Genomic DNA, 23,270 nt, shown 5'->3' on the forward strand with positions numbered 1-23,270 from the left:
GGATCCTGTTGTAACCTGTGCCACATTCCCATGCAAAAACCCATTCCTTACTCACGTAATGAAACGCTCCCTACCGAGTGCAGGTTAAACCAGTGACAACTCCTACTTACTGGCCTCCAAAGAGTTGCATTCCTAAAAGGGCAAAGACAACGATGAAGAGGAACAGGAGGAACAACAAGCTGATGATTGACTTCATGGAACTCAGGAGGGAGACCACCAAGTTGCGTAGGGAAGCCCAATACCTGGGGAAGGAACAGAAATCTCCATCAGTTACGTGGCTGGGCTGGAGGAAGGCATTATTGGAAACACCTCTCCCCCCGGTTGCACAGCTCCTAAAGAGGTCCCCTTGCCCAACCTGCCCATGGCGACCAAGATGCTCCGCTTAAGCTGGTCCCATTTGCCACATCCCTTTGAACCTCTCCTATCCACATACCTGTCCAACGGATCGTTCGCACAGCTGAGAAGCTTGTTGGCTGCAACCTTCCCCCCCATTGACGAACTGCACACTGCAAGGGCCAGGAAGCGAGCGGGCAAGATCATCTCTGACCCCTCTCACCCTGGCCACAAACTCTTCGAAGCACTTCCCTCTGGAAGGCGACTCCGGACTGTCAAAGCAGCCACAGCCGGACATAAAAACAGTTTTTTTTCCACGAGTGGTAGTTCTACTCACTAACCAAAGTCTGTAGTTTCTTTTTTGCTCTGGTTTATTTCCACCCACATGTTTAGACCGTAATGTTCTGTCCTTATTGTTTTGATGTGTTTATGCCTTATTCTTAATTGTTAACTGTATGTTTGTGTTGTCATTTGTGAGCGGAGCACCAAGGCACATTCCTTGTATCTGCACATACTTGGCCAATAATCTTATTCATTCATTCATTCAAAAGTCAAACTTACCAGTGAATCAACATTTTTTACACAATCAGGGGTACAATGTGAACACATAAGTGCTGGAGTAACTCAGCGGGTCAGGCAGCATCCCTGGAGAGCATGGTCGAGGCCCTTCTTCGTTCCCACCAGAGCTGCTGCCTGACCCACTGAGTTACTCCAGCACTTTGAGTGTTCTTTCGGCAAACCGGCATCTGCAGTTCCTTGTGCCTCCAAACTTACTTAGTGACTTTGAAGATACGGAGTAGCCTCAGTGCTCGTAAAACACTGATGCCAAACGAGGTTCCTGGCTTCACTGCAGCCCACAACACTTCAAAAATACTGCCTATAATAACCTGCAAGAAAACAGAGGGATAATCAGCTGTCAACAGAGTGAAAGAGGCCCCACACACTCAAATCAAAATGGAAATTTGGGGGTAAGTGGCAGCCCATAATTTAGAGAGGGATTGATGAGTAGATGCCAAGAGGCTGTTGTCTTTGGCCGAAGAGTGTGAAGGAAGTGGACATTATCTCAGGGGATTAGGTTGAACATTATCGCAGAATTATTTTGAGGAGCAACCTCCATACACTAAGTTTAGTTTAGTTTAATTTAATTTTTTTATTTTTTATAATTGATTACAATGCATATAACAACAACAGTAAACCCCATCCCTCCCCTTCCCTACATAATCATGAAAACAAACAAACAAAAACAAACAAATAAATAAATAAAAATACATTTTTAAAAACAAACACATAACTACAATGTGACAAAAACACAAAAACATGAGTCAAGGTAATTTTCACAAGTCAAATATTTCAGTATTTTCACTGCTGGATTCAAAGATGGTGAATTGCGTGTGGCATTGAGGGGATAGTTTTACTTGTGCTTAATATGCTGCAGCACTAGGTTCCATATGTTGAAGAACTTTTGAGGGTTGCCAGACAATTCATATCTCAACCTCTCTACGTGTAAGACGCCCATTAATTCTCTTAACCAAGTCTCAAACTGAGGAGCATCGTCTGATTTCCATAGTTTCAAAATACATCTGTTGGCAATTACCATACCATAAACCAAGATTGTGCGAGCATTATGGTCTAGCTTCTCAAGAATTATTTTGAGGAGCAACCTCCATACACTAAGTTTAGTTTAGTTTAGTTTAGAGATACAGTGTGGAAACAGGCCCTACAGCCCACCGAGTCCACGCCGACCATCGATCACACGTTCAAACCAGTTCTACGTTATCCTACTTTCACATCCAATCCCTAAAGACTGGAGGGGGGGGGGGGGGGGGGGGGAATTTACAGAAGCTAATTAACCGACAAACCCGCTCGTTGTTTGGGACATGGGAGGAAACCAGAGCGCCCAGAGAAAATCTGTGCAGTCACACGAAGAGCGTGCAAACTCCACACAGACAGCACTCTTGGTCAGGATTGAACAAGGGTCTCTGCTGCTGTGAGGCAGCAGCTTCTCAAGCCTTCAGAAAGGAGATGAAGAAGAAATTCTTCAGCCAGAGGGTGGCGAATCTGTGGAATTGATTGCCACAGACAAATGGCGGTGGAGGCCAAATCATTGGGCATTTTTAAAGTGGATATTGATTGGTTCTTGATTAGTCAGGGCGTCAAAGGTTGAGGGGGAGAAGGCAGGAGAGTGGGGTTGAGAGGGAAAAATAGATCAGCCATGATTGAATGGCGGAGTTGATTCAGGCATGTGAGTGAGGTAAAAAAGAAAGAGGAGAAGAGGTCAAAAGATTGGAAAATTTACAGCAGGGGTCAAAAGATTGGAAACTTTACACACAAAATTACCAGTCTCATGCCTCTTTTAGTGCATTTCAAAGTAAAAACGGGCATTACAAAATAATGTGAATATGTCACTGTACGCTAATAACATTTTGAAGTAAATTCACACATTAATTGATAATCAGCCCAAAAAGATGGTAATTGGCTTTTCTGCTGTGTTTTATATTTTAACCCCGTCTCAATTAATTTAGTTATATAATCTTGCAATTAAATTTAGTATTTACTCATCACAGATCCACCACTGATTTTCTGGCACTCTTGGTTCCAGAGCTTTGCTGGTTTATCCAGCTGGCCAAGGAAGTCGCTCGGTGATGGGGGATAGATGTGCTGGCTCCAGCTGGGCTGGAGTTCCAGAGCCCCAGCCGCGGGTTGCAAATTCAACCCACCGATCGGCCGTGGAAGTCCCGATGAGGTCGAGATTGGCTGCCTTGACCAGCTTGGGTGCCACATTTCCGGGGAGACTTCCAGGGCGCGGGGGGGGGGGGATTTCTCGTGGAACCCCTGGCGACCTCCAGCGGAACCCTAATGTTCATTACAAGTCTATACATCGTTTATTTCCTTTTTTCTCGACCCGATTTCTCTGTTGGTAAACGCGATTTTGGCAAAGTGAATTAGGCCATTCAGCCCATCAAATCTACCAGGCATGTGAATTTTCCGCGGATTTCCACGTTTTTAAAATCCATTTTCCATGCTTTGAAAAAGTGAAAAAGTTTTATTCAAAGAATGGGAACCTTTTCTGTCATACTTTGAGAATCTAAAAGAACTACCCACTGACTGAGGGCACTTGATTGTTGTTGGGGATCTGCCTTTAATTATGTTTTACTTTGATTTATTTACTTATTTTTGTTTACACAATTGCCGATTACCTCACGGGATGGCTGATGCATAATGAATGAGAGAATCCTGAACCACCTGACATGTTGTAGATATGTATGGGCCCGCGCCTTGGAAGAATGTAGAGGTTTTGCTGTCAAATTGTGCATTTGTATTTGTGATATGATGTATTGTGAACACATCAGCTAGCTGCAAAGGGGTGTCCAGGGAGGGTGGGTGAGGGTTATTTTTGTTGATATATATAAAGAACAAAATGGAGGGGAATGTAATGCATCACGTTTTTCGTATTGTATCTTTCCTTCAATAAAAATTAATATTTTTTAAAAAAAGAAAAAGTGAAAAATGCGGAAATCATGCAAAAAGCATGGAAAATGGATTTAAAAACGTGGAAATCCATGGAAAATTCACATGCCTGGTAGATTTGATGGGCTGAATGGCCTAACTCCGCTGCTATGTCTTATGGTCTAGTATCTCGATACACAGCGGACATTTAATCCTGATCTCTGCCTGGTCGTATATGGGTCCATCTACTGACCAGATCCACAACTACAAACTCCAAAGACGTACAGGTATGTAGGTTAATTGGCTGGGTAAATGTAAAAATTGTCCCTAGTGGGTGTAGGATGGTGTTAATGTACGGGGATCACTGGGCGGCACGGACTTGGAGGGCCGAAAAGGCCTGTTTCCGGCTGTATATATATGATATGATATGATATGATATACAAACATCTTTAGAGATAGAATCACTTACCGCGCAATCAAAGCAGTTGAAAGAAGAATGAAAGTATGGTCTCGTGCCCAACCCGTACATTTTTATAAACATTTCTGACATAAAGAGTCCTAGGAATATGAATTCTGCATAGTCTGAAACAGAGAGAAAGGGTTGAGGAGAATGGACCATGTTCCAACACCAATCCAGACAGACATTCATACAGTTACCATCACCACTTTCCATTACAAAAGGAGGCAGAGGAATTAGAGTACAAGGGCTGCACAATTCCAGCAGAGATATCATTTAACACATCTTCTACAAAGCCAGGTCTTCTACATAATAAGCCATGGTATATTCTACATAATATACACTGGAATTTAGAAGGATGAGGGGGGGGATCTTATTGAAACATATAAGATAATTAGGGGATTGGACACATTAGAGGCAGGAAACATGTTCCCAATGTTGGGGGAGTCCAGAACAAGGGGCCACAGTTTAAGAATAAAGGGTAGGCCATTTAGAACGGAGATGAGGAAGAACTTTTTCAGTCAGAGAGTGGTGAAGGTGTGGAATTCTCTGCCTCAGAAGGCAGTGGAGGCCAGTTCGTTGGATGCTTTCAAGAGAGAGCTGGATAGAGCTCTTAAGGATAGCGGAGTGAGGGGGTATGGGGAGAAGGCAGGAACGGGGTACTGATTGAGAGTGATCAGCCATGATCGCATTGAATGGCGGTGCTGGCTCGAAGGGCTGAATGGCCTACTCCTGCACCTATTGTCTATTGTCTATTGTCTATTGTCTATGAATATCTCTCCTGATGAGGCATTTAGATCTGATAAACTGTGTGCACTCCCCAACATATGTGCACAAAATGTGGGGGCAGTTTTAACAAGAAAAACCCTTTTGCGTCATTTAGACTTTAGAGATTACAGTGCGGAAACAGGCCCCCTTCAGTCTACCGAGTCCAAGCCGACCAGCGAGGACCCTGTACACTGGAATTATCCTACACTCGGGAGAACTTGCCATTTTTGCAGAAGCCAATTAACTTGCAAACCTGCACGCCTTTGGAAGGTGGGAGGAAAACGGAGCACCCAGACAAAACCCACGCAGGCCATTTAACACATCTTCTACAAAGCCAGGTCTTCTACATAATAAGCCACGAATATCTCTCCTTTTTCACAGGGAGAACGTACAGACAGCGCCCGTAGTCAGGATCGAACCGGGGTCTCTGGCGCTGTGAGGCAGCAGCTCTACCGCTGCGCCACCGAGCGGCCCAGAATGTTCTGTAGAACTTCACAGCCACGTGTTGTGATGCTGGAAATGCTGTCGCCAGAGTAGCACAAGGGAGCTCCAACGAGCAGTGGTGTAGACGCGAAACGCTGGAGTAACTCAGCAGGACAGGCAGCATCTCTGGAGAGAAGGAATGGGTGACGTTTGGGGTCGAGACCCTTCTTCAGACTGCTCTTGGTGATGGTGGATGACAAGTATTGACCCTGGAGCTCATAGTTTCCATTTCACGCTGGCTCTGCCAAACCCTATTCTAATCTTACCAGTGCCCTCTTGCCATTTACACTGCAAATGGCTCGACTGTAATCACGTCTGGTCTTTCCGCTGACTGGGCAGCACGCAACAAATGCTTTTCACTGTACCTCGGTACACATGACAATAAACTAAACTGGTCTCCTTACAAATAGATTTTAGCATTTTCTCTTTTACTGATGTCAAATTAACCTCTGTAGTTCCCCATCTTTTTCTCGCCTTCCCATCTTAAACAGTACAGTTACATTTACATGATTCCAATCTGTGGGAACCATTCCCGAAGCTCTGGAATTTTAGAGATGATAGATGGCACGGTGGCGCAGCGGTAGAGTTGCTACCTCACAGCGCCAGAGACCCGGGTTCCATCCTGACTACAATAGACAATAGGTGCAGGAGGAGGCCATTCGGCCCTTCGAGCCAGCACTGCCATTCAATGTGATCATGGCTGATCATTCTCAATCAGTACCCCGTTCCTGCCTTCTCCCCATACCCCCTGACTCCGCTATCCTTAAGAGCTCTATCTAGCTCTCTCTTGAATGCATTCAGAGAATTGGCCTCCACTGCCTTCTGAGGCAGAGAATTCCACTGATTCACAACTCTCTGACTGAAAATGTTTTTCCTCATCTCCGTTCTAAATGGCCTATCCCTTATTCTTAAACTGTGGCCCCTGGTTCTGGGTTCAGTGCTCCCTGACCCGCCGAGTTACTCCAGCATTTTGTGTCGAAACTAAACGATAACTGCATTTGCACTCTCTCCACTCTCACCTCGACCTTGGGATGTTGCTTATCAGATTTATTGTATTTTAGTCCCATTAATATTTCAAACGCTGATTTGTCACAAATGCTAATATTATGCTGCTCCACATTTTGCAAGCATGAGGTTTGCTGACACTGACACTACCTTCTGAATGCCCGACATTTAATTGACAGGAATCAAATTCTTCATGTGCCTTGGTGAGACCTGAACTCATAACTTTAGATGTCGGGACTGTCATATGTTGAAAGACTGGAGCGACTAGGCTTGTATACACTGGAATTTAGAAGGATGAGAGGAGATCTTATCGAAACGTATAAAATTATTAAGGGGTTGGACACGTTAGAGGCAGGAAACATGTTCCCAATGTTGGGGGAGTCCAGAACCAGGGGCCACAGTTTAAGAATAAGGGGTAGGCCATTTAGAACAGAGATGAGGAAAAACTTTTTCAGTCAGAGAGTTGTGAATCTGTGGAATTCTCTGCCTCAGAAGGCAGTGGAGGCCAATTCTCTGAATGCATTCAAGAGAGAGCTGGATAGAGCTCTTAAGGATAGCGGAGTCAGGGGGTATGGGGAGAGGGCAGGAACGGGGTACTGATTGAGAATGATCAGCCATGATCACATTGAATGGCGGTGCTGGCTCGAAGGGCCGAATGGCCTCCTCCTGCACCTATTGTCTATTGTCTATTTAGACCGTTAGTCCAAGCTTTTGTGCCCCTTCACAGGTACTGACCGTCCCTCCATCAGAGTGATATATAAGGGGATGTACAAGATGTCTGAACGAGGCAGACAGTATCATGTCATCCACGCACCCTGACAGCCCAAACACTCTGGCTCAGTAGCTCCTCATTGTCCACTCTGCCACTGACAACCTCAGTATCAGACCCACGCCACCCTGGCCACCTATCAGGGGGAATGACCGGAGAGGACAACGGGCCTCTCTGGACCCTTGGTAGGGAAGGGTCAAAGGTGGACCCGGCGTTGGGGGGTGACCGCCGTGAGGGAGGAGGGTGAAGAGCAACCAAACAATGGGGGACCCAGCATGGGGGGTACTTTGTAACTTTGTACCCCAACAGCATGGGGGGTACTTTGTAACTTTGTACCCCAACTACATGGGTGGTACTTTGTAACTTTGTACCCCAACTACATGGGGGGTATTTTGTAACTTTGTACCCCAACTACATGGGGGGTATTTTGTAACTTTGTACCCCAACAGCATGGGTGGTACTTTGTAACTTTGTACCCCAACAGCACGGCGGGTACTTTGTAATTTTGTCAGCGCCCTTTATGTGGCAACTATTTGCATACCTCGGGTATGCAAGCAAAGAATTTCACTGTGGCTTGTCACATGTGACAATAAAGTACTCACTCATTCACTCCCTCATTCCCTCACTCCCCTCATTCACTCCCTCCCTCATTCACTCCCTCCCTCATTCACTCCCTCCCTCATTCACTCCCTCACTCACTCCCTCATTCATTCCCTCACTCACTCATTCACTCACTCCCTCACTCACTCATTCACTCACTCCCTCATTCACTCACTCTCTCATTCACTCCCTCATTCACTCACTCATTCACTCACTCCCTCACTCCCTCCCTCACTCATTCATTCACTCACTCTCTCATTCACTCCCTCATTCACTCACTCATTCACTCACTCCCTCACTCACTCCCTCATTCACTCACTCACTCACTCATTCCCTCATTCACTCCCTCATTCACTCCCCCACTCCCTCATTCACTAACTCACTCATTCCCTCATTCACTCCCTCATTCACTTCCTCACTCCCTCATTCACTCGCTCCCTCATTCCCTCATTCACTCCCTCATTCACTCCCTCATTCACTCATTCCCTCATTCATTCCTTCACTCCCTCATTCACTCCCTCATTCATTCCTTCACTCCCTCATTCACTCCCTCATTCACTCATTCATTCATTCACTCACTCATTCTCTCATTCACTCATTCATTCACCTTCCCAACGCACGCTGACCGTCACCACGATACTCACAGAGGAAGTCAGAGAGCCAGTCACTCATTCACTCCCTCATTCACTCCCTCATTCACTTCCTCATTCACTCCCTCATTCACTCCCTCCCTTATTCCCTCCCTCATTCTCTCATTCCCTCGCCTTCCCAACACACGCTGACCGTCACCACGATACTCACAGAGGAAGTCAGAGAGCCAGTCGGGCTGCTTGTAATGTACAATTGCAACACACAAGGTGTTGAGAGCGACCAAACTCAGCACAGTCCAGTAAAAGCCCTGAGTTTTCACCACTCGCCGGACGAAGAACCTAAAGCGTCTTTCCCTCTTGCGGAAAAATGAAGAGTTGTCCAGTTTGGCACTTTTAATACTTGCTCTTGTGTACGGAGACCCTGGGCAAGAGAGAGAAGGACAATTAGTGCAGCCATCAAAACCTCCCACAATGCCGCAGGTCACGGGTCCAAGGCAACATGTTTGAGAAGAGCTATTGTTAATGTTTCAAGCGGTCCCATAGAAACATAGAAAATAGGTGCAGGAGTAGGCCATTCGGCCCTTCGAGCCTGCACCGCCATTCAATATGATCATGGCTGATCATCCAACTCAGTATCCCGCACCTGCCTTCTCTCCATACCCCCTGATCCCTTTAGCCACAAGGGCCACATCTAACTCCCTCTTAAATATAGCCAATGAACTGGCCTCAACTACCTTCTGTGGCAGAGAATTCCACAGATTCACCACTCTCTGTGTGAAAAAAAACGTTCTCATCTCGGTCCTAAAAGACTTCCCCCTTATCCTTAAACTGTGTCCCCTTGTTCTGGACTTCTGGACTCCCATAGCAGAAGTATCCATGTGGTGGGGCTTGAAGCTGGAAGTGTCCTGAGCTAATTCTGCTACCACCATCGTCTACTGTACAAGTGACGGCTCCCACTGATTGTCGCCAGAAGCTTGTGCCCTTTTCAGGACGGACGATGACAGCGATGTAACATTTGAAACACGGATGACGGACACGAAAGAAGAAGCAGAATGTTTCAAGTCAGGTATAAAACGGGCCTGCAACCCCTTGATAATAATGAAAGGCCCAGGTAGAGTGGATCGCCTGAAGAAGGGTCTCGACCCGAAACGTCACCCATTCCTTCTCTCCAGAGATGCTGCCTGTCCCGCTGAGTTACTCCAGCATTGTGTGTCTATCTAGATAGAGTGGATGAGGAGCGGATGTTCCCAGTAGTGGGAGAGTCAGGGTATAGCCTCAGAATAAAAGGACTAGCTTTAGAATGGAGATGAGGAGGAATTTCTTTAGCCAGAGGGTGGTGAATCTGTGGAATCCATTGCCACAGATGCCGGTGAAGGCCAAGTCATTGGGTATTTATTAAAGCGGGGATTAATAGGTTTTTGATTAGTAAGAGCAACAAAGATTTTGGGGAGGAGGCACGGGAATGGGGTTGAGAGGGAAAAATAGATCAGCCATGATCGAATGACAAAACTGACTCAGGGGGCTAAATGGCCTTATTCTGGTTCTATATCTTATGGTCAACCTACAAAAGAACTCTGTTTCTCTCTCTCCAGATGCTGCCTGACCTGCCAGGTAAAGGCACAAGGAACTGTAGATGTTGGTTTACAAGAAAAAATCAGAAGTGCTGGAGTAACTCAGTGGGTCAGGCAGCATCTCTGGAGAACATGGATAGGTGACGTTTCACAGAGTGCTGGAGTAACTCAGCGGGTCAGGCAGCATCTCTGGAGAACATGGATAGGTGACGTTTCACAGAGTGCTGGAGTAACTCAGCGGGTCAGGCAGCATCTCTGGGGAACATGGATAGGTGATTTTTCGGGTGGTTGACCCTTCTCCTTCTGAGTGTAGTCATGCTTCTGTCCACTGGATGTTGTCTTGCACTGGAGAAGCAGCTTGGTGAGAACTGGGAGCTGCTTGGTATCGGAACTTTAGCAGCCTATAGGCTTTCCAACTGTGGGATCATCACAATTGTCTAATTCCAGGTTGTGCATCCAGCCCACAAAAATCTCAGGGAGCATCTTAGAACTTCAGGATTACGTTTCGGAGAAGTCAATTCTCAATTTCGGGGCCTCGGCAGCTGAAGGAACTGATCAAATAGAGTAAGAACAAGAGTTTAGTTGTTTTAGTTTAGAGATGCAGCGCGGAAACAGGCACTTCAGCCCACAAAGTCCGCACCGACCAGCGATCCCCGCACACTAACACTATCCCACACGCACTGGGGACTATTTACAATTTGATCGAAGCCAATTAACCCACAAACCTGCACGTCTTTGGAGTGTGGGAGGAAACTGGAGCACCCGGGGGGAAAACCCACGCAGGTCACGGGGAGAACGTACAAACTCCACACAGACAGCACCTGTAGTCAGGATGGAACCCTCACTCTGGCGCTGTGAGGCAGCAACTCTACCGCCGCGCCAACCAAGAGGTAGGATCTCAAATTTCAGATTTGAGGATTTCAGATCTCAAAACTGTTATAAGGCTGGAGGTGACCACAAGGACAGGGAAAGGAAGCAGTCGAGATTGTGGGAAGATCTGAAAGCCAGGATGAGATGTTTACCGTGGTGGAACCACTGGGGCCGCTGCCTCACAGCGCCAGAGACCCGGGTTCAATCCTGACCTCGGGTGCTGTCTATGTGGAGTTCGCACCTTCTCCACGTGACCGCGTGGGTTTTCTTCGGGTACTCCGGTTTCATCCCACATCCCAAAGACGTGCGGGTTTGTAGGTTACTTGTTTTCTGTTCATTGCCCCTAGCATGTAGGATAGAACCAGTGTACAGGGCGATCGCTAGTCGGAGTGGACTCGGTGGGCTGAAAGGGTCTGTTTCCACGCTGTAACTAAAAACTAAAGTTGGTAATGCAACCTCTCTGGGCTTGCTTCCTGACCTCCGTGATGCGTCCTTGCATCAAGTTTGCTGATGACACTGTGGTGGTGGGCCGGATCTCCAATAACGATGAGAAGGCCTACCCTACCGGGAGGAGGTGGCTGATCTGGCACTCTGGTGTCAGGACAATAGCCTCCTCTTGAATGTCACTAAAACCAAGGAGCTGATTGTGGACTTTAGAAGGGCTCAACATCCAAGGACGTACACGCCACTGGAGATAAATGGGTCTACTGTGGATAGGGTGAGCAGTTTTAAATACTTGGGAGTCCACATCACAGAGGATCTGACGTGGGCAACGCACATTGCCGCACTGGTGGGTAAGGCTAAGCAGCGTCTTTACCACCTTAGACAGCTGAGGAAATTCAGAGTGTCTCTGAGGATCCTTCATTAGTACTGTAGGATAGTGTTAATGTACGGGGATCACTGGGCGGCACGGACTTGGAGGGCCGAAAAGGCCTGTTTCCGGCTGTAGATATATGATATGATGATATGATGATGATACTCTGGGGCTGTAGAGAGCATCCTGTCCGGCAACATTACAGTCTGGTTTGGGAACAGCTCTGCCCAGGACAGGATGGCCCTGCAGAGAGTAGTGCGTTCGGCAGAACGCACCATGGGAACTACACTCGTCCCCCTGCAGGACCTATACATCAGGAGGTGCAGATCCAGAGCAAGCAAGATCATGGGGGACCCCTGCCAGTAACGGACTGTTCCAGATGCTACGGTCAGGCAAACGCCTCCGCTGTCACGCTGTGAAAACGGAGAGGATGAGACGGAGTTTCTTCCCACAGGCCATCAGGACTGTCAACTTTTATAACTCCAGGGACTAAATTAAGTCTTCTCTATATTAACTTTTATTTATATGCTGTAACTGTAATTCTTTTTTGTGCACAATCCGCAGGCATTGCCACTTTCATTTCACTGCACATCGTGTATGTGTATGTGACAAATAAACTTGACTTGACTTGTAAATGGGGACATTCGACCTGCTCTCCCACCCCATCTCACCCACCCCACCCTGCTCTCCCACCCCATCTCACCCACCCCACCCACCCCACCCTTCTCACCCACCCCACCCTGCTCTCCCACCCCATCTCACCCACCCCACCCTGCTCTCCCACCCCACCCTGCTCTCCCACCCCACCCTGCTCACCCACCCCACCCTGCTCTCCCACCCCACCCTGCTCCCCCACCCCATCTCACCCACCCCACCCTGCTCTCCCACCCCACCCTGCTCTCCCACCCCACCCTGCTCTCCCACCCCACCCTGCTCTCCCACCCCACCCTGCTCTCCCACCCCACCCTGCTCCCCCACCCCATCTCACCCACCCCACCCTGCAGACAGGGGAGCCAGCAGGGTGCCAGACACTCACCCACTGAGGAGATGTCGGCCAGGTGATCCTCACCCTCCTCGGGATTCAGCAGGTCTGTTTTATTCTTCTTTATTGTCCCTCTTCTCATCGCTGCGACACACAGAGAGAAACAAAGAAGAAAAGAATGAGGCATCTCAGAGATGTTTAATTCCTCCGAGAACCGTGACACTCCACTTTCGGTAGGAATGATCTCCAGAGTGGCCCAGGCCCAACCTGGGCACTGGATGAAAGGATTATCAGCATACTTCGCGAATTAAATAATGTCTTCTCAATCACGAGCTACTCCTACACCGGCCCCATAGCAGAAGCATCCACGTCGTGGGGCTGGAAACTGGAAGTGTCCTGAGCTAATTCTGCTACCACCATCGTCTACTGTACAAGTGACGGCTCCCACTGATTGTCACCGGAAGCTTCCGCCCTTTTCAGGACGGACGATGACAGCGATGTAACATTTGAAACACGGATGATGGACACGGAAGAAGAACTATTGCATTACCTCCATGAGTCTGGAACGACTTTAGACCTCTCCCGCACCTAAGACGTACTGCTCAGTAACCAGCCCCCCCCCCCACGCTCTGCTATCTCCCCCACACCCTCCCTTTCTTCCCTCCCCTTCCCTGTGCTCCAACTGGACTCACACACATTTCGCCCCTCCCCTCCCCCTCCATCCCTTCATCTGGCTTCACAAATGTGCAACTCTTCCATCCTGTCTCACGCCTTCTGGTGTGAGATGTCTGCCCTTTACCTATCAACCCCCCCTTGTCTACGTGTCCACCTATTTATCACCTGCCGCGCTTTGTCCTGCCTCTCCTCTCTCCAAAGCCTCTTTCACCTCCCAACCCCACCCCCGCCACAATCAGTCTCAAGAAGGGTCCTGATCTCAAACGTCACCTATAAGTGATAGGGGCAGGATGAGGCCATTCAGCCCATCAAGTCTACTCCGCCATACAATCATGGCTGATCTCTCTTTTCCTCTCAAACCCATTCTTCTGCCTTCTCCTTGTGACATTTCATGCCCTTCCAAATCAAAAACCTATTAATCTCTGCCTTAATAATATCCAATGACTTCACCTCAACAGCCATTTGTGGCAATGAAGTCCACAATAAAGAAATTCCTCCTCATCTCCTTCCTAAAGGAACGTCCTTTAATTCTGAGGCTGTGCCCTCTGGTCCTAGACTCTCCCACTAGTGGAAACATCCTCTCCTCATCCACTCTATCCAGGACTTTCACTATTTGCTAACTTTCAAAGAGGTCTCCTGCTCATCCATGTCCATGACCAATCCATATTCTTCAGAGATGCTGCCTGACCCTCTGAGTTACTCCAGCACTTTGTGTACTTACTGGTCAGAGTTGCCCACCATCCTAAACTTACCTTTCCCAGACGCGGAGAGCTGGGTAAGATGGCCCTCGGTACCCTAGAGGTATCCCACAATGCACAGCAGGCTCTGGGCAGCAAGTAGGCCTCAGGCCTTTCACTCTAGGCATCACCATGGATACCTTTTCATACCAAACGGCAGCCGCAAAGACCTCCGAACTATCTTTACATCTTGCTGACAGAAACATTTAAAAACTATTGAGACAGACTGAAAATATATTACAGAAAAGACATTAGAACAGGTACGTGGATAGGACAGGTTTAGAGGGATATGGGCCAAACAGGGGCAGGTGGGACTGGTAATGATGAGGCAGCTTGGTCGGCATGTGCAAGTTGGGCCGAAGGGCCTCTTTTCATGCCGTATGACTCTCTGACTCTACTAAAATACTTTTTTAAAGTAATTAAGAACACAAGGGGTGGCACAGCAATGCAGCAGGTAGTGTTGCTGATCAATGCTCCAATTGACAGAGAAGGGTGGGGTAAGAGCTGCCAAGCAATAGGTTTCATTATTCACTGGAATTTAAAAGAATGAGAGGGGATCTTATAGAAACATATAACATTCTTAAGGGATTGGACAGGCTAGATGCAGGGAAAATGTTCCCCATGTTGGGGGAGTCCAGAACCAAGGGTCGCAGTTTAAGAATAAGGGGTAGGCCATTTAGGACTGAGATGAGGAAAAACTTTTTCACCCAGAGAGTTGTGAATCTGTGGAATTCTCTGCCACAGAAGGCAGTGGAGGCCAATTCATTGGATGCATTCAAGAGAGAGTTAGATTTAGCTCTTTGGGCTAACGGAATCAAGGGATATGGGGAGAAAGCAGGAACGGGGTACTGATTCTGGATGATCAGCCATGATCATATTGAATGGCAGTGCTGGCTCGAAGGGCCGAATGGCATACTCCTACACCTATTTTCCATGTTTCAGTTTTTAGTTTATCATCACGTGGTACAGTGAAAAGCTTTTGTTGCACGCTAACCAGTCAGCGGAAAGAAAATACATGTATTGTGTTCCACTTAAAGATGGATCCAGGTGAAGAGGGATTGACTAGAAGCTGGAGTCAGGTGGGAGTCAGGTGGGACATGGGGAATCCACCTGTCACAAGAACACAAGAAAAGAGGAGCAGGAGTAGGCCAACCGGCCCCTCGAGCCCGCTCCGCCACTCAATACGATCATAATAATAATAATAATAATAATGCATTTTATTTATATAGCGCTTTTCATATACTCAAAGACGCTTTACAGAGATTTTGAGAACATAGGGAAATGAATAAATAGATAAATAAGTAAATAAATAAATGAACAGAGAAAGGAGACAGAAGGTGAGGTGACCTTCAGTGGTTGAAGGCAGTGTTGAACAGGTGAGACTGGTAGTGAGTTCCATAGGGTGGGAGCAGCGATGGAGAAAGCCCTGTCCCCCCAGGATCTGAGTTTGGTCCGGATGTGGGGGGATAGGAGATTGGCAGCGGCAGAGCGGAGGGTGCAGGTGGGAGTGTGCCTGTGGAGGTGGTCGGTCAGGTAGGATGGGGCCAGGTTATGGAGGGCTTTGTAGGTTATGAGGAGGATTTTGTACTGGATTCTCTGGGGGATGGGGAGCCAGTGGAGTTTATAAAGGACGGGGGTGATATGGTCACGGATCGAGGTGTGTGTGAGTAGACGGGCAGCGGAGTTTTGAATGTATTGAAGTTTATTGATGATTTTTGAGGGTGCGCCATAGAGGAGGCTGTTGCAGTAGTCCAGACGGGAGGTGATGAAGGCGTGGATGAGGGTTTCTGCAGCTGTGGAGGAGAGGGATGGACGGAGACGGGCAATGTTTTTGAGGTGGAAGAAGGCTGTCTTTGTGATGTGTTTGATGTGTTTGTCGAAGGAGAGGGTTTGATCAAGGATGATTCCAAGATTCCGGATGTGAGGTGAGGTGGATACTGGGAGATCATGGCTGATCCCACCCCAACCCCCTTCCCACTATCGCCCTTCTTCCCACCCAAAAGAACCGTGTGATCTCCTGGGAGAGGCGAAAAACCGGAGAAAAACCCAGGCCAATTTGGGGAAAAAATCCGGGAAATTCTTCTCCGACCCCAAGCTAGGCGATCGAAACTTGTCCAATGACTCCCCCCCATTGGATCTAAGGTTTTATTTTAACCTTACCAAAAACAATTTATTCAATTATTGACCATAACATGTACAATACGAAATAACTAAAAACAAAAACACACCACCATTAACACAAGTCAAACAAATATTCTTCAATATCGAATATACTATTAAACAACTATTTCCCCATCGTTATTAAGGACGCATGCCACCCCTCGCGGTGCCCAGCGGTCCCGGAAATCCCCCAGGGTGCCCTCTCTAACCCCACCCGGGCACGGACATAACCCCTGGAAAAGTGGAGCAAGGGAACGCCTCTCATCACATGGTGCATTTAGTTCAGAGATACAGCGTGGAAACAGGCCCTTCGGCCCACCGGGTCCGTGCCGACCAGCGTCCCAGACCTGTAGTTTAGATATACTCCATGGCACGGAATGATGGATGATGAACACCACCCTACACCCACTGGGGACAATTTTTACATTTACCAAGCCAATCAACCTACAAACCTGCACGTCTTTGGAGTGGTGGGTGGAAACCGAAGGATCTCGGAGGAAACCCACGCAGGTCACGGGGAGAACGTACAAACTCCGTACAGACGGCGCCCGTAGTCGGGATGGAACCTGGGCGCTGCATAAGGCAGCAACTCTACCGCCGTGCCACCACCGTGACCCCGCCCAATACAACTCTTGGCCAAGACTGAATAGGTACATTCTCTCTTTAGTGGCCTTACCGTCAAAGGGTGATTTCTCCTCAGTATCTGACTCCTCCTCCGCCAGTATCACCTCCTCTGCATGAGATGAATAGTCAAATAACAGGAAAAAAATGACAACATGATGAAGGGCCCAGCAATAACTCCTATGTGCAAAAGACATCCCACAACAGTTTTACACGTCCGTAAAACGTTCAACCTTAACTTGGCAGAAACTTATACAATAGGTGCAGGAGTAGCCAATTCACTTTTTAACCCTTTGACTTCCCCCAACACCCTTTTAAGATTTCCCTCTAGCTCTTTGATTTCCGCCCTTCGAGTTCCTCCAGCCCTTTGTCCTTTAGCTCAGAGCCCACAGAACTAGAGTGAAAGCAAGCCATCAGTGACTTATTATATATATACAGCCGGAAACAGGCCTATTCGGCCCACCAAGTCCGTGCCGCCCAGCGATCCCCGCACATTAACACTATCCTACACCCACTAGGGACAATTTTTTTTTAACATTTACCCAGCCAATTAACCTACATACCTGTACGTCTTTGGAGTGTGGGAGGAAACCGAAGATCTCGGAGAAAACCCACGCAGGTCACGGGGAGAACGTACAAACTCCTTACAGTGCAGCACCCGTAGTCAGGATCGAACCTGAGTCTCCGGCGCTGCATTCGCTGTAAAGCAGCAACTCTACCGCTGCGCTACCGTGCCGCCCGGACTTCTAAGGAGGTAAAGCCCAGCCCACAGGCCGAATCCCACACTTACCTGCTTTACAAATCCACTCCAAGTAGCCGTTCAGCTCTCTCTCGATCTGTTGTTGCCTCCTCAGTTTGAGGAATGCTCGCCTATTCTCGACCCTCTCCCTCTCTTTCGCAAACTCCCTGCAAGAGAGAGTTCACCATTAGATCAGCGATCAGGGACCTTCAGCAAGGGGCCACAGCTCGTTCCCCTGCTCAAGAATTGTTTGGGAGCTCCAGCAGAGGGAAAGGATTGAGCTGCTGCTTCTGGGAAGGATATCCCATGAAGATAAAGCCCCTGGAACCCACCACTCCATCAGTGTCAATCCTGCCAGGATATTGAGACTGGCAACAAGTAAAGACCCTTTCCTTTCATCACTTTTATGGCATCAGGAAACGTAAACTCAGGAGGGTCAGGGTTTTCTGACTGATTATATAAGCACATTAGAGGCAGGAAACATGTTCCCAATGTTGGCGGAGTCCAGAACAAGGGGCCACAGTTTAAGAATAAGGGGTAGGCCTTTTAGAACGGAGATGAGGAAGAACTTTTTCAGTCAGAGAGTCGTGAATCTGTAGAATTCTCTGCCTCAGAAGGCAGTGGAGGCCAGTTCGTTGGATGCTTTCAAGAGAGAGCTGGATAGAGCTGTTAAGGATAGCGGAGTGAGGGGGTATGGGGAGAAGGCAGGAACGGGGTACTGATTGAGAGTGATCAGCCATGATCGCATTGAATGGCGGTGCTGGCTCGAAGGGCTGAATGGCCTACTCCTGCACCTATTGTCTATTGTCTATTGAGATAACTGCAGATGCTGGTACAAGTCGAAGGTATTTATTTCACAAAATGCTGGAGTAACTCAGCGGGTCAGGCAGCATCTCGGGAGAGAAGGAATGGGTGACGTTTCGGGTCGAGACCCTTCTTCAGACTGATTGAAAGATTCTAAACACAAAATGCTGGAGTAACTCAGCATGTCAGGCAGCATCTGTGGTGAACGCGTGATTGCTGGTCGGCGTGGACTTGGTGGGCCGAAGGGCCTGTTTCCATGCCATGGAGTATATCTAAACAACAGGTCTGGCAGTGGAATGGGAGGAAGGGGGAACAAATAAAAAGACAGGGAGGTGAGTGTGCGTGATGCCCTGTCATAGAGTGATACAGTGTGGAAACAGGGCCTTCAGCCCAACTTGCCCACACCGGCCAACAATGTCCCAGCTACACTAGTCCCACCTGTCCGCGTTTGGTCCATATCCCTCCAAACCTGTTCTATCCATGTACCTGTCAAACTGTTTCTTAAACGATGGGATAGTCCCAGCCTCAACTACCTCCTCCGGCAGCTCATTCCATACACCCACCACCCTCTGTGTGAAAAAGTTACCCCTCGGATTCCTGTTAAATCTTTTCCCCTTCACCATAAACCTATGTCCTCTGGTCCTCGATTCACCTACTCTGGGCAAGAGACTCTCTCTCTCTCTCGAGCCTACTCTCCGAAGCTGTGGCCTGACCTGCTGGGTTACTCCAGCACTCTGTGTCTTTTTTTGTAGACCAGTATCTGCAGTTCCTTGTTGTATCGACAGGTGCAGGTCAAAGCCTGGTGAGTGATAGGTGGATACAGGTGGAGGGGGTGGTTTGAGAGGCAGATGGTTGGACCAAGGTCAGAGATGAAAAGACAAAAGGTGTGAGATGAGGATAGAAAAGGTGCAAACTCTAAGGCCTCTGGGAACAGAGGGGGGAGCAAGTCAAGAGACAGAGAGTTGAGAGAGTGAGATACCCTCTTGACACAGGACTGTGTTTCCTCTTTCATCTATATACTAAGACTCTTGTTCGTTTGTTTGTTTGTTTGTTCCTGAACTACAGACAAAACGTTACACGATAGCGCAACAATTTTAGGCCCACCTTACTCTCCGTCATCTCTTCGGTGCTAATGGAAGAAGTTTCATTGAAATCAATGTTATATTTTAAAAGTTATTCACATCTTAAAGTTTAAATCTATCTCCTAGGGATGGAGGGGGGGGGGGTGGAGTGAAGGGGGAGGGAGGGAGGGGGAGGATAAGGGGGTTTAAGGGGGATGGAGTGGGGGGGAGGGGAAGGGGAGGGAAAAGGGGGGGTGGAGGGAGGGGGGAAGGGAGGGGGGAGGGGAGGAGGAGGGGGGAGGGGGGAGGGAAGGGGGGAGGAGAGGGTTCTGCACCCATGCAGGAGAGGTTTGGGCCCAACGGGTCCACTTGGTCTATTCACAAAATGCTGGAGTAACTCAGCAGGTCAGGCAGCATCTCGGGAGAGAAGCAATGGGTGACGTTTCGGGTCGAGACCCTTCTTCAGACTTGGTCTAGTGTGTCTCTAAAACTATAACCAAATCATGTGCTGAAACAGCACGGAATGAGAGAGGACACTTCCATTAGTGATCACATTTTGTTTTTACAAGGTTTTTCCCCATTTTTTTTAAATAGGAAAAAAAATGGGAAAAGATTTAAAATAGGAATCTGAGGGGTAACTTTTTCACACAGAGGGTGGTGGGTGTATGGAACAAGCTGCCAGAGGCTGGGACTATCCCAACGTTTAAGAAACAGTTAGACAGGTACGTGGATAGGACAGGTTTGGAGGGATATGGGCCAAACGCGGGCAGGTGGGACTAGTGTAGCTGGGACATGTTGGCCGGTGTGGGCAAGTTGGGCCGAAGGGCCTGTTTCCACACTGTATCACTCTATAACAAACGGGGCCCTTAGGGCCTGTTTCCACACTGCACCACTCTATGGCTCTATGATGCATGTTACCAATGGGCTTGACATTGAGAGTGGACGTGGAACACGAGACACTTACCCAGACAGCACGCCCAGCACAAGGTTGAGCATGAAGAAGGAGCCGATGATAATGAGGGGGATAAAGTACAACCAGTTCCAGGTGCTCCCCAAAGCATCGTCACTCTGCAAGGATGAAACAAAAGGAGAAATTAGCCAACTCACCCAGGTGCTGTTATCAGGCAACTGAACCATCGTACCACAACCAGGGAGCAGTGCTGAACTACCTACCTCATTGGAGACCCTCAGACTAGCCTTGATCGGACTTTGCTGGCTCTACCTTGCCCTAAACATTATTCCCTGAACATGTGTCTGTAAACTGTAAATGGCTCGATTGTAATCAGGTATTGTCTTACCGCTGAGTGTGGCTAGCACGCAACAAAGGTTTTTCACTGTACCTCGTTACACGGGACAATAAACTAAACTGAACTGAGCCCCCCTCGGGATGCAGAGGCGTTCGGTCGGGCGAGGAGAGGGATGTCAGGTTGCGGGTCTGCAGCAGCCTGGGGCTCACCTGGGCTCACCTGGGGCTTACCTGGGCTCACCTGGGGCTTACCTGGGCTTACTTGGGCTCATCTGGGCTTACCAGGGCTCACCTGGGGCTTAACTGGGCTCACTTAGGCTCACCTGGGCTCACCTGGGTTCACCTGGGCTCACCTAGGCTCACCTGGGCTCACCTGGGGCTTACCTGGGCTCACATGGGGTTTACCTGGGCTCACCTAGGCTCACCTGGGCTTACCTGGGGCTCACCTGGGCTCACCTACGCTCACCTGGGGCTTACCTGGGCTCACCTGGGCTTACCTGGATCAGGGGCACTCCAGTAATCCCCACATGTGGACCTGACTTTGGACTTTTTCTTTGTACCTTGCAAGCAGTGCCACAATATGGCGACTGTGCATTTGTGGGAAGGAAACACACTGTGCTGTTCACTCGTGACAATACAGAACCATTGATCCACTTCGCCATCTTCTAACCTCCCTCTGTAGCACATGGAACATAGAACAGTACAGCAAACCAACAGGCCCTTCGGCCCACAATGTCCTGCTGTACACAATGCCAAGTTAAACCTATCTCCTCAGCCTGCATGTGATCTACGTCCCTCCGTTCCTATCCAAAAGCCTCTTAAACTCTAGCACTTTGTGTTTTGTCCAAGATTTGAGCATCTGCAGTTCCTTCCGCCCATCTTTGTTCTATCTGTCCCTCCCCTATCTTCTTTAGTGTAGTTTGGAGATGCAATAGACAATAGACAATAGGTGCAGGAGGAGGCCATTCGGCCCTTCGAGCCAGCGCTGCCATTCAATGTGATAATGGCTGATCATTCTCAATCAGTACCCCGTTCCTGCCTTCTCCCCATACCCCCTGACTCCACTATCCTTAAGAGCTCTATCTAGCTCTCTCTTGAATGCATTCAGAGAATCGGCCTCCACTGCCTTCTGAGGCAGAGAATTCCACAGATTCACAACTCTCTGACTGAAAAAGTTTTTCCTCATCTCAGTTCTAAATGGCCTACCCCTTATTCTTAAACTGTGGCCCCTTGTTCTGAACTCCCCCAACATTGGGAACATGTTTCCTGCCTCTAACGTGTCCAACCCCTTAATAATCTTATACGTTTCGATAAGATCTCCTCTCATCCTTCTAAATTCCAGTGTATACAAGCCTAGTCGCTCCAGTCTTTCAACATATGACAGTCCCTCCATTCCGGGAATTAACCTAGTGAACCTACGCTGCACGCCCTCAATAGCAAGAATATCCTTCCTCAAATTTGGAGACCAAAACTGCACACAGGACTCCAGGTGCGGTCTCACCAGGGCCCGGTACAACTGCAGAAGGACCTCTTTGCTCCTATACTCAACTCCTCTTGTTATGAAGGCCAACATTCCACTGGCTTTCTTCACTGCCTGCTGTACCTGCATGCTTCCTTTCAGTGACTGATGCACTAGGACACCCAGATCTCGTTGTACGACCCCTGTTCCTAACTCCTCCAGCGTGGAACCAGGCCATGTTCCAAAGACGTGCGGGTTTGTAGGTTAACTGGCCCTCTGTAAATTGCCGCTAGTGTGTAGGGAGTGGATGGGAAAGTGGGATAACTAGGATCTAGTGTGAACGGGTGATCAATGGTCAATGGGGATTCGGGCTTGTTCCTATGCTGCATCTCTAAACGAAAGTAATTCCCCTCTATCATCTTCAGAGGGAGTACAGGAATTACTTTTGCAATTCCCTACCACTTTTACAGAGTCCTGTTTGAGACACATTGATAATAAATATTTTCTCCCTGGAATTTGCAGCGTTAGATTTTTAAATCAGTCCAAACATAGATGATAGACACAAAAAGCTGGAGTAACTCAGCGGGACAGGCAACATCTCTGGAGAGAGGGAATGGGTGACGTTTCGGATCGAGACCCTTCTTCTTCAGAAACGTCACCCATTCCTTCTCTCCAGAGATGCTGCCTGTCCTGCTGGGTTACTCCAGCTTTTTGTGTCTATCATCGGTTTAAACCAGCATCTGCACAAAGAGAGATGAGATGTGGGGACCACAGTTTCACCCTGCCCCCCCCCCCCCCCCCTCCAGCTGCCTGGCGTGGCCACTGACGAGCAAGGTGGCATGTTCTCCAGGCAGCTGTTTGGAGAGAGACTGTGGCAGTGTTGCAGACACGTGGCATCTTCCCAGCGGGCATTGCCAGGAGAGGGTGTATGACACCAGGTCCCCAAAAGAGGGAGCAAGAAACCATGAAAACATCGTGAATCTACTGGGGAAAATCTCCAGGATCTCAGGGTGGGGGCAGCACGGTGGCGCAGCGGTAGAGTTGCTGCCTCACAGAGCCAGAGACCCCGGGTTCCATCC

The 23,270-nt window shown here is 48.5% G+C and overlaps 1 protein-coding gene across 10 annotated transcripts in view; it reads right to left on the minus strand.

The window, feature by feature from the left end:
* LOC144610509 (voltage-dependent P/Q-type calcium channel subunit alpha-1A-like) overlaps positions 1 to 23,270 on the minus strand; it is a 398,212-nt gene that overhangs the window by 169,780 nt on the left and 205,162 nt on the right. For all 10 annotated transcript variants that reach the window (XM_078429269.1, XM_078429265.1, XM_078429261.1 and 7 more), the window contains 8 exons: positions 20,451 to 20,554; positions 17,673 to 17,788; positions 16,938 to 16,994; positions 12,744 to 12,833; positions 8,664 to 8,873; positions 4,250 to 4,362; positions 1,108 to 1,220; positions 111 to 242 (listed from right to left, as the gene is read on the minus strand). In XM_078429269.1, coding sequence (XP_078285395.1) covers positions 111 to 242; positions 1,108 to 1,220; positions 4,250 to 4,362; positions 8,664 to 8,873; positions 12,744 to 12,833; positions 16,938 to 16,994; positions 17,673 to 17,788; positions 20,451 to 20,554 — 935 coding nt within the window. The remainder of the gene's footprint in view (positions 1 to 110; positions 243 to 1,107; positions 1,221 to 4,249; positions 4,363 to 8,663; positions 8,874 to 12,743; positions 12,834 to 16,937; positions 16,995 to 17,672; positions 17,789 to 20,450; positions 20,555 to 23,270) is intronic.

This window comes from Rhinoraja longicauda, chromosome 37 (assembly GCF_053455715.1).
Source record: "Rhinoraja longicauda isolate Sanriku21f chromosome 37, sRhiLon1.1, whole genome shotgun sequence".
NCBI lineage: Eukaryota > Metazoa > Chordata > Chondrichthyes > Rajiformes > Arhynchobatidae > Rhinoraja > Rhinoraja longicauda.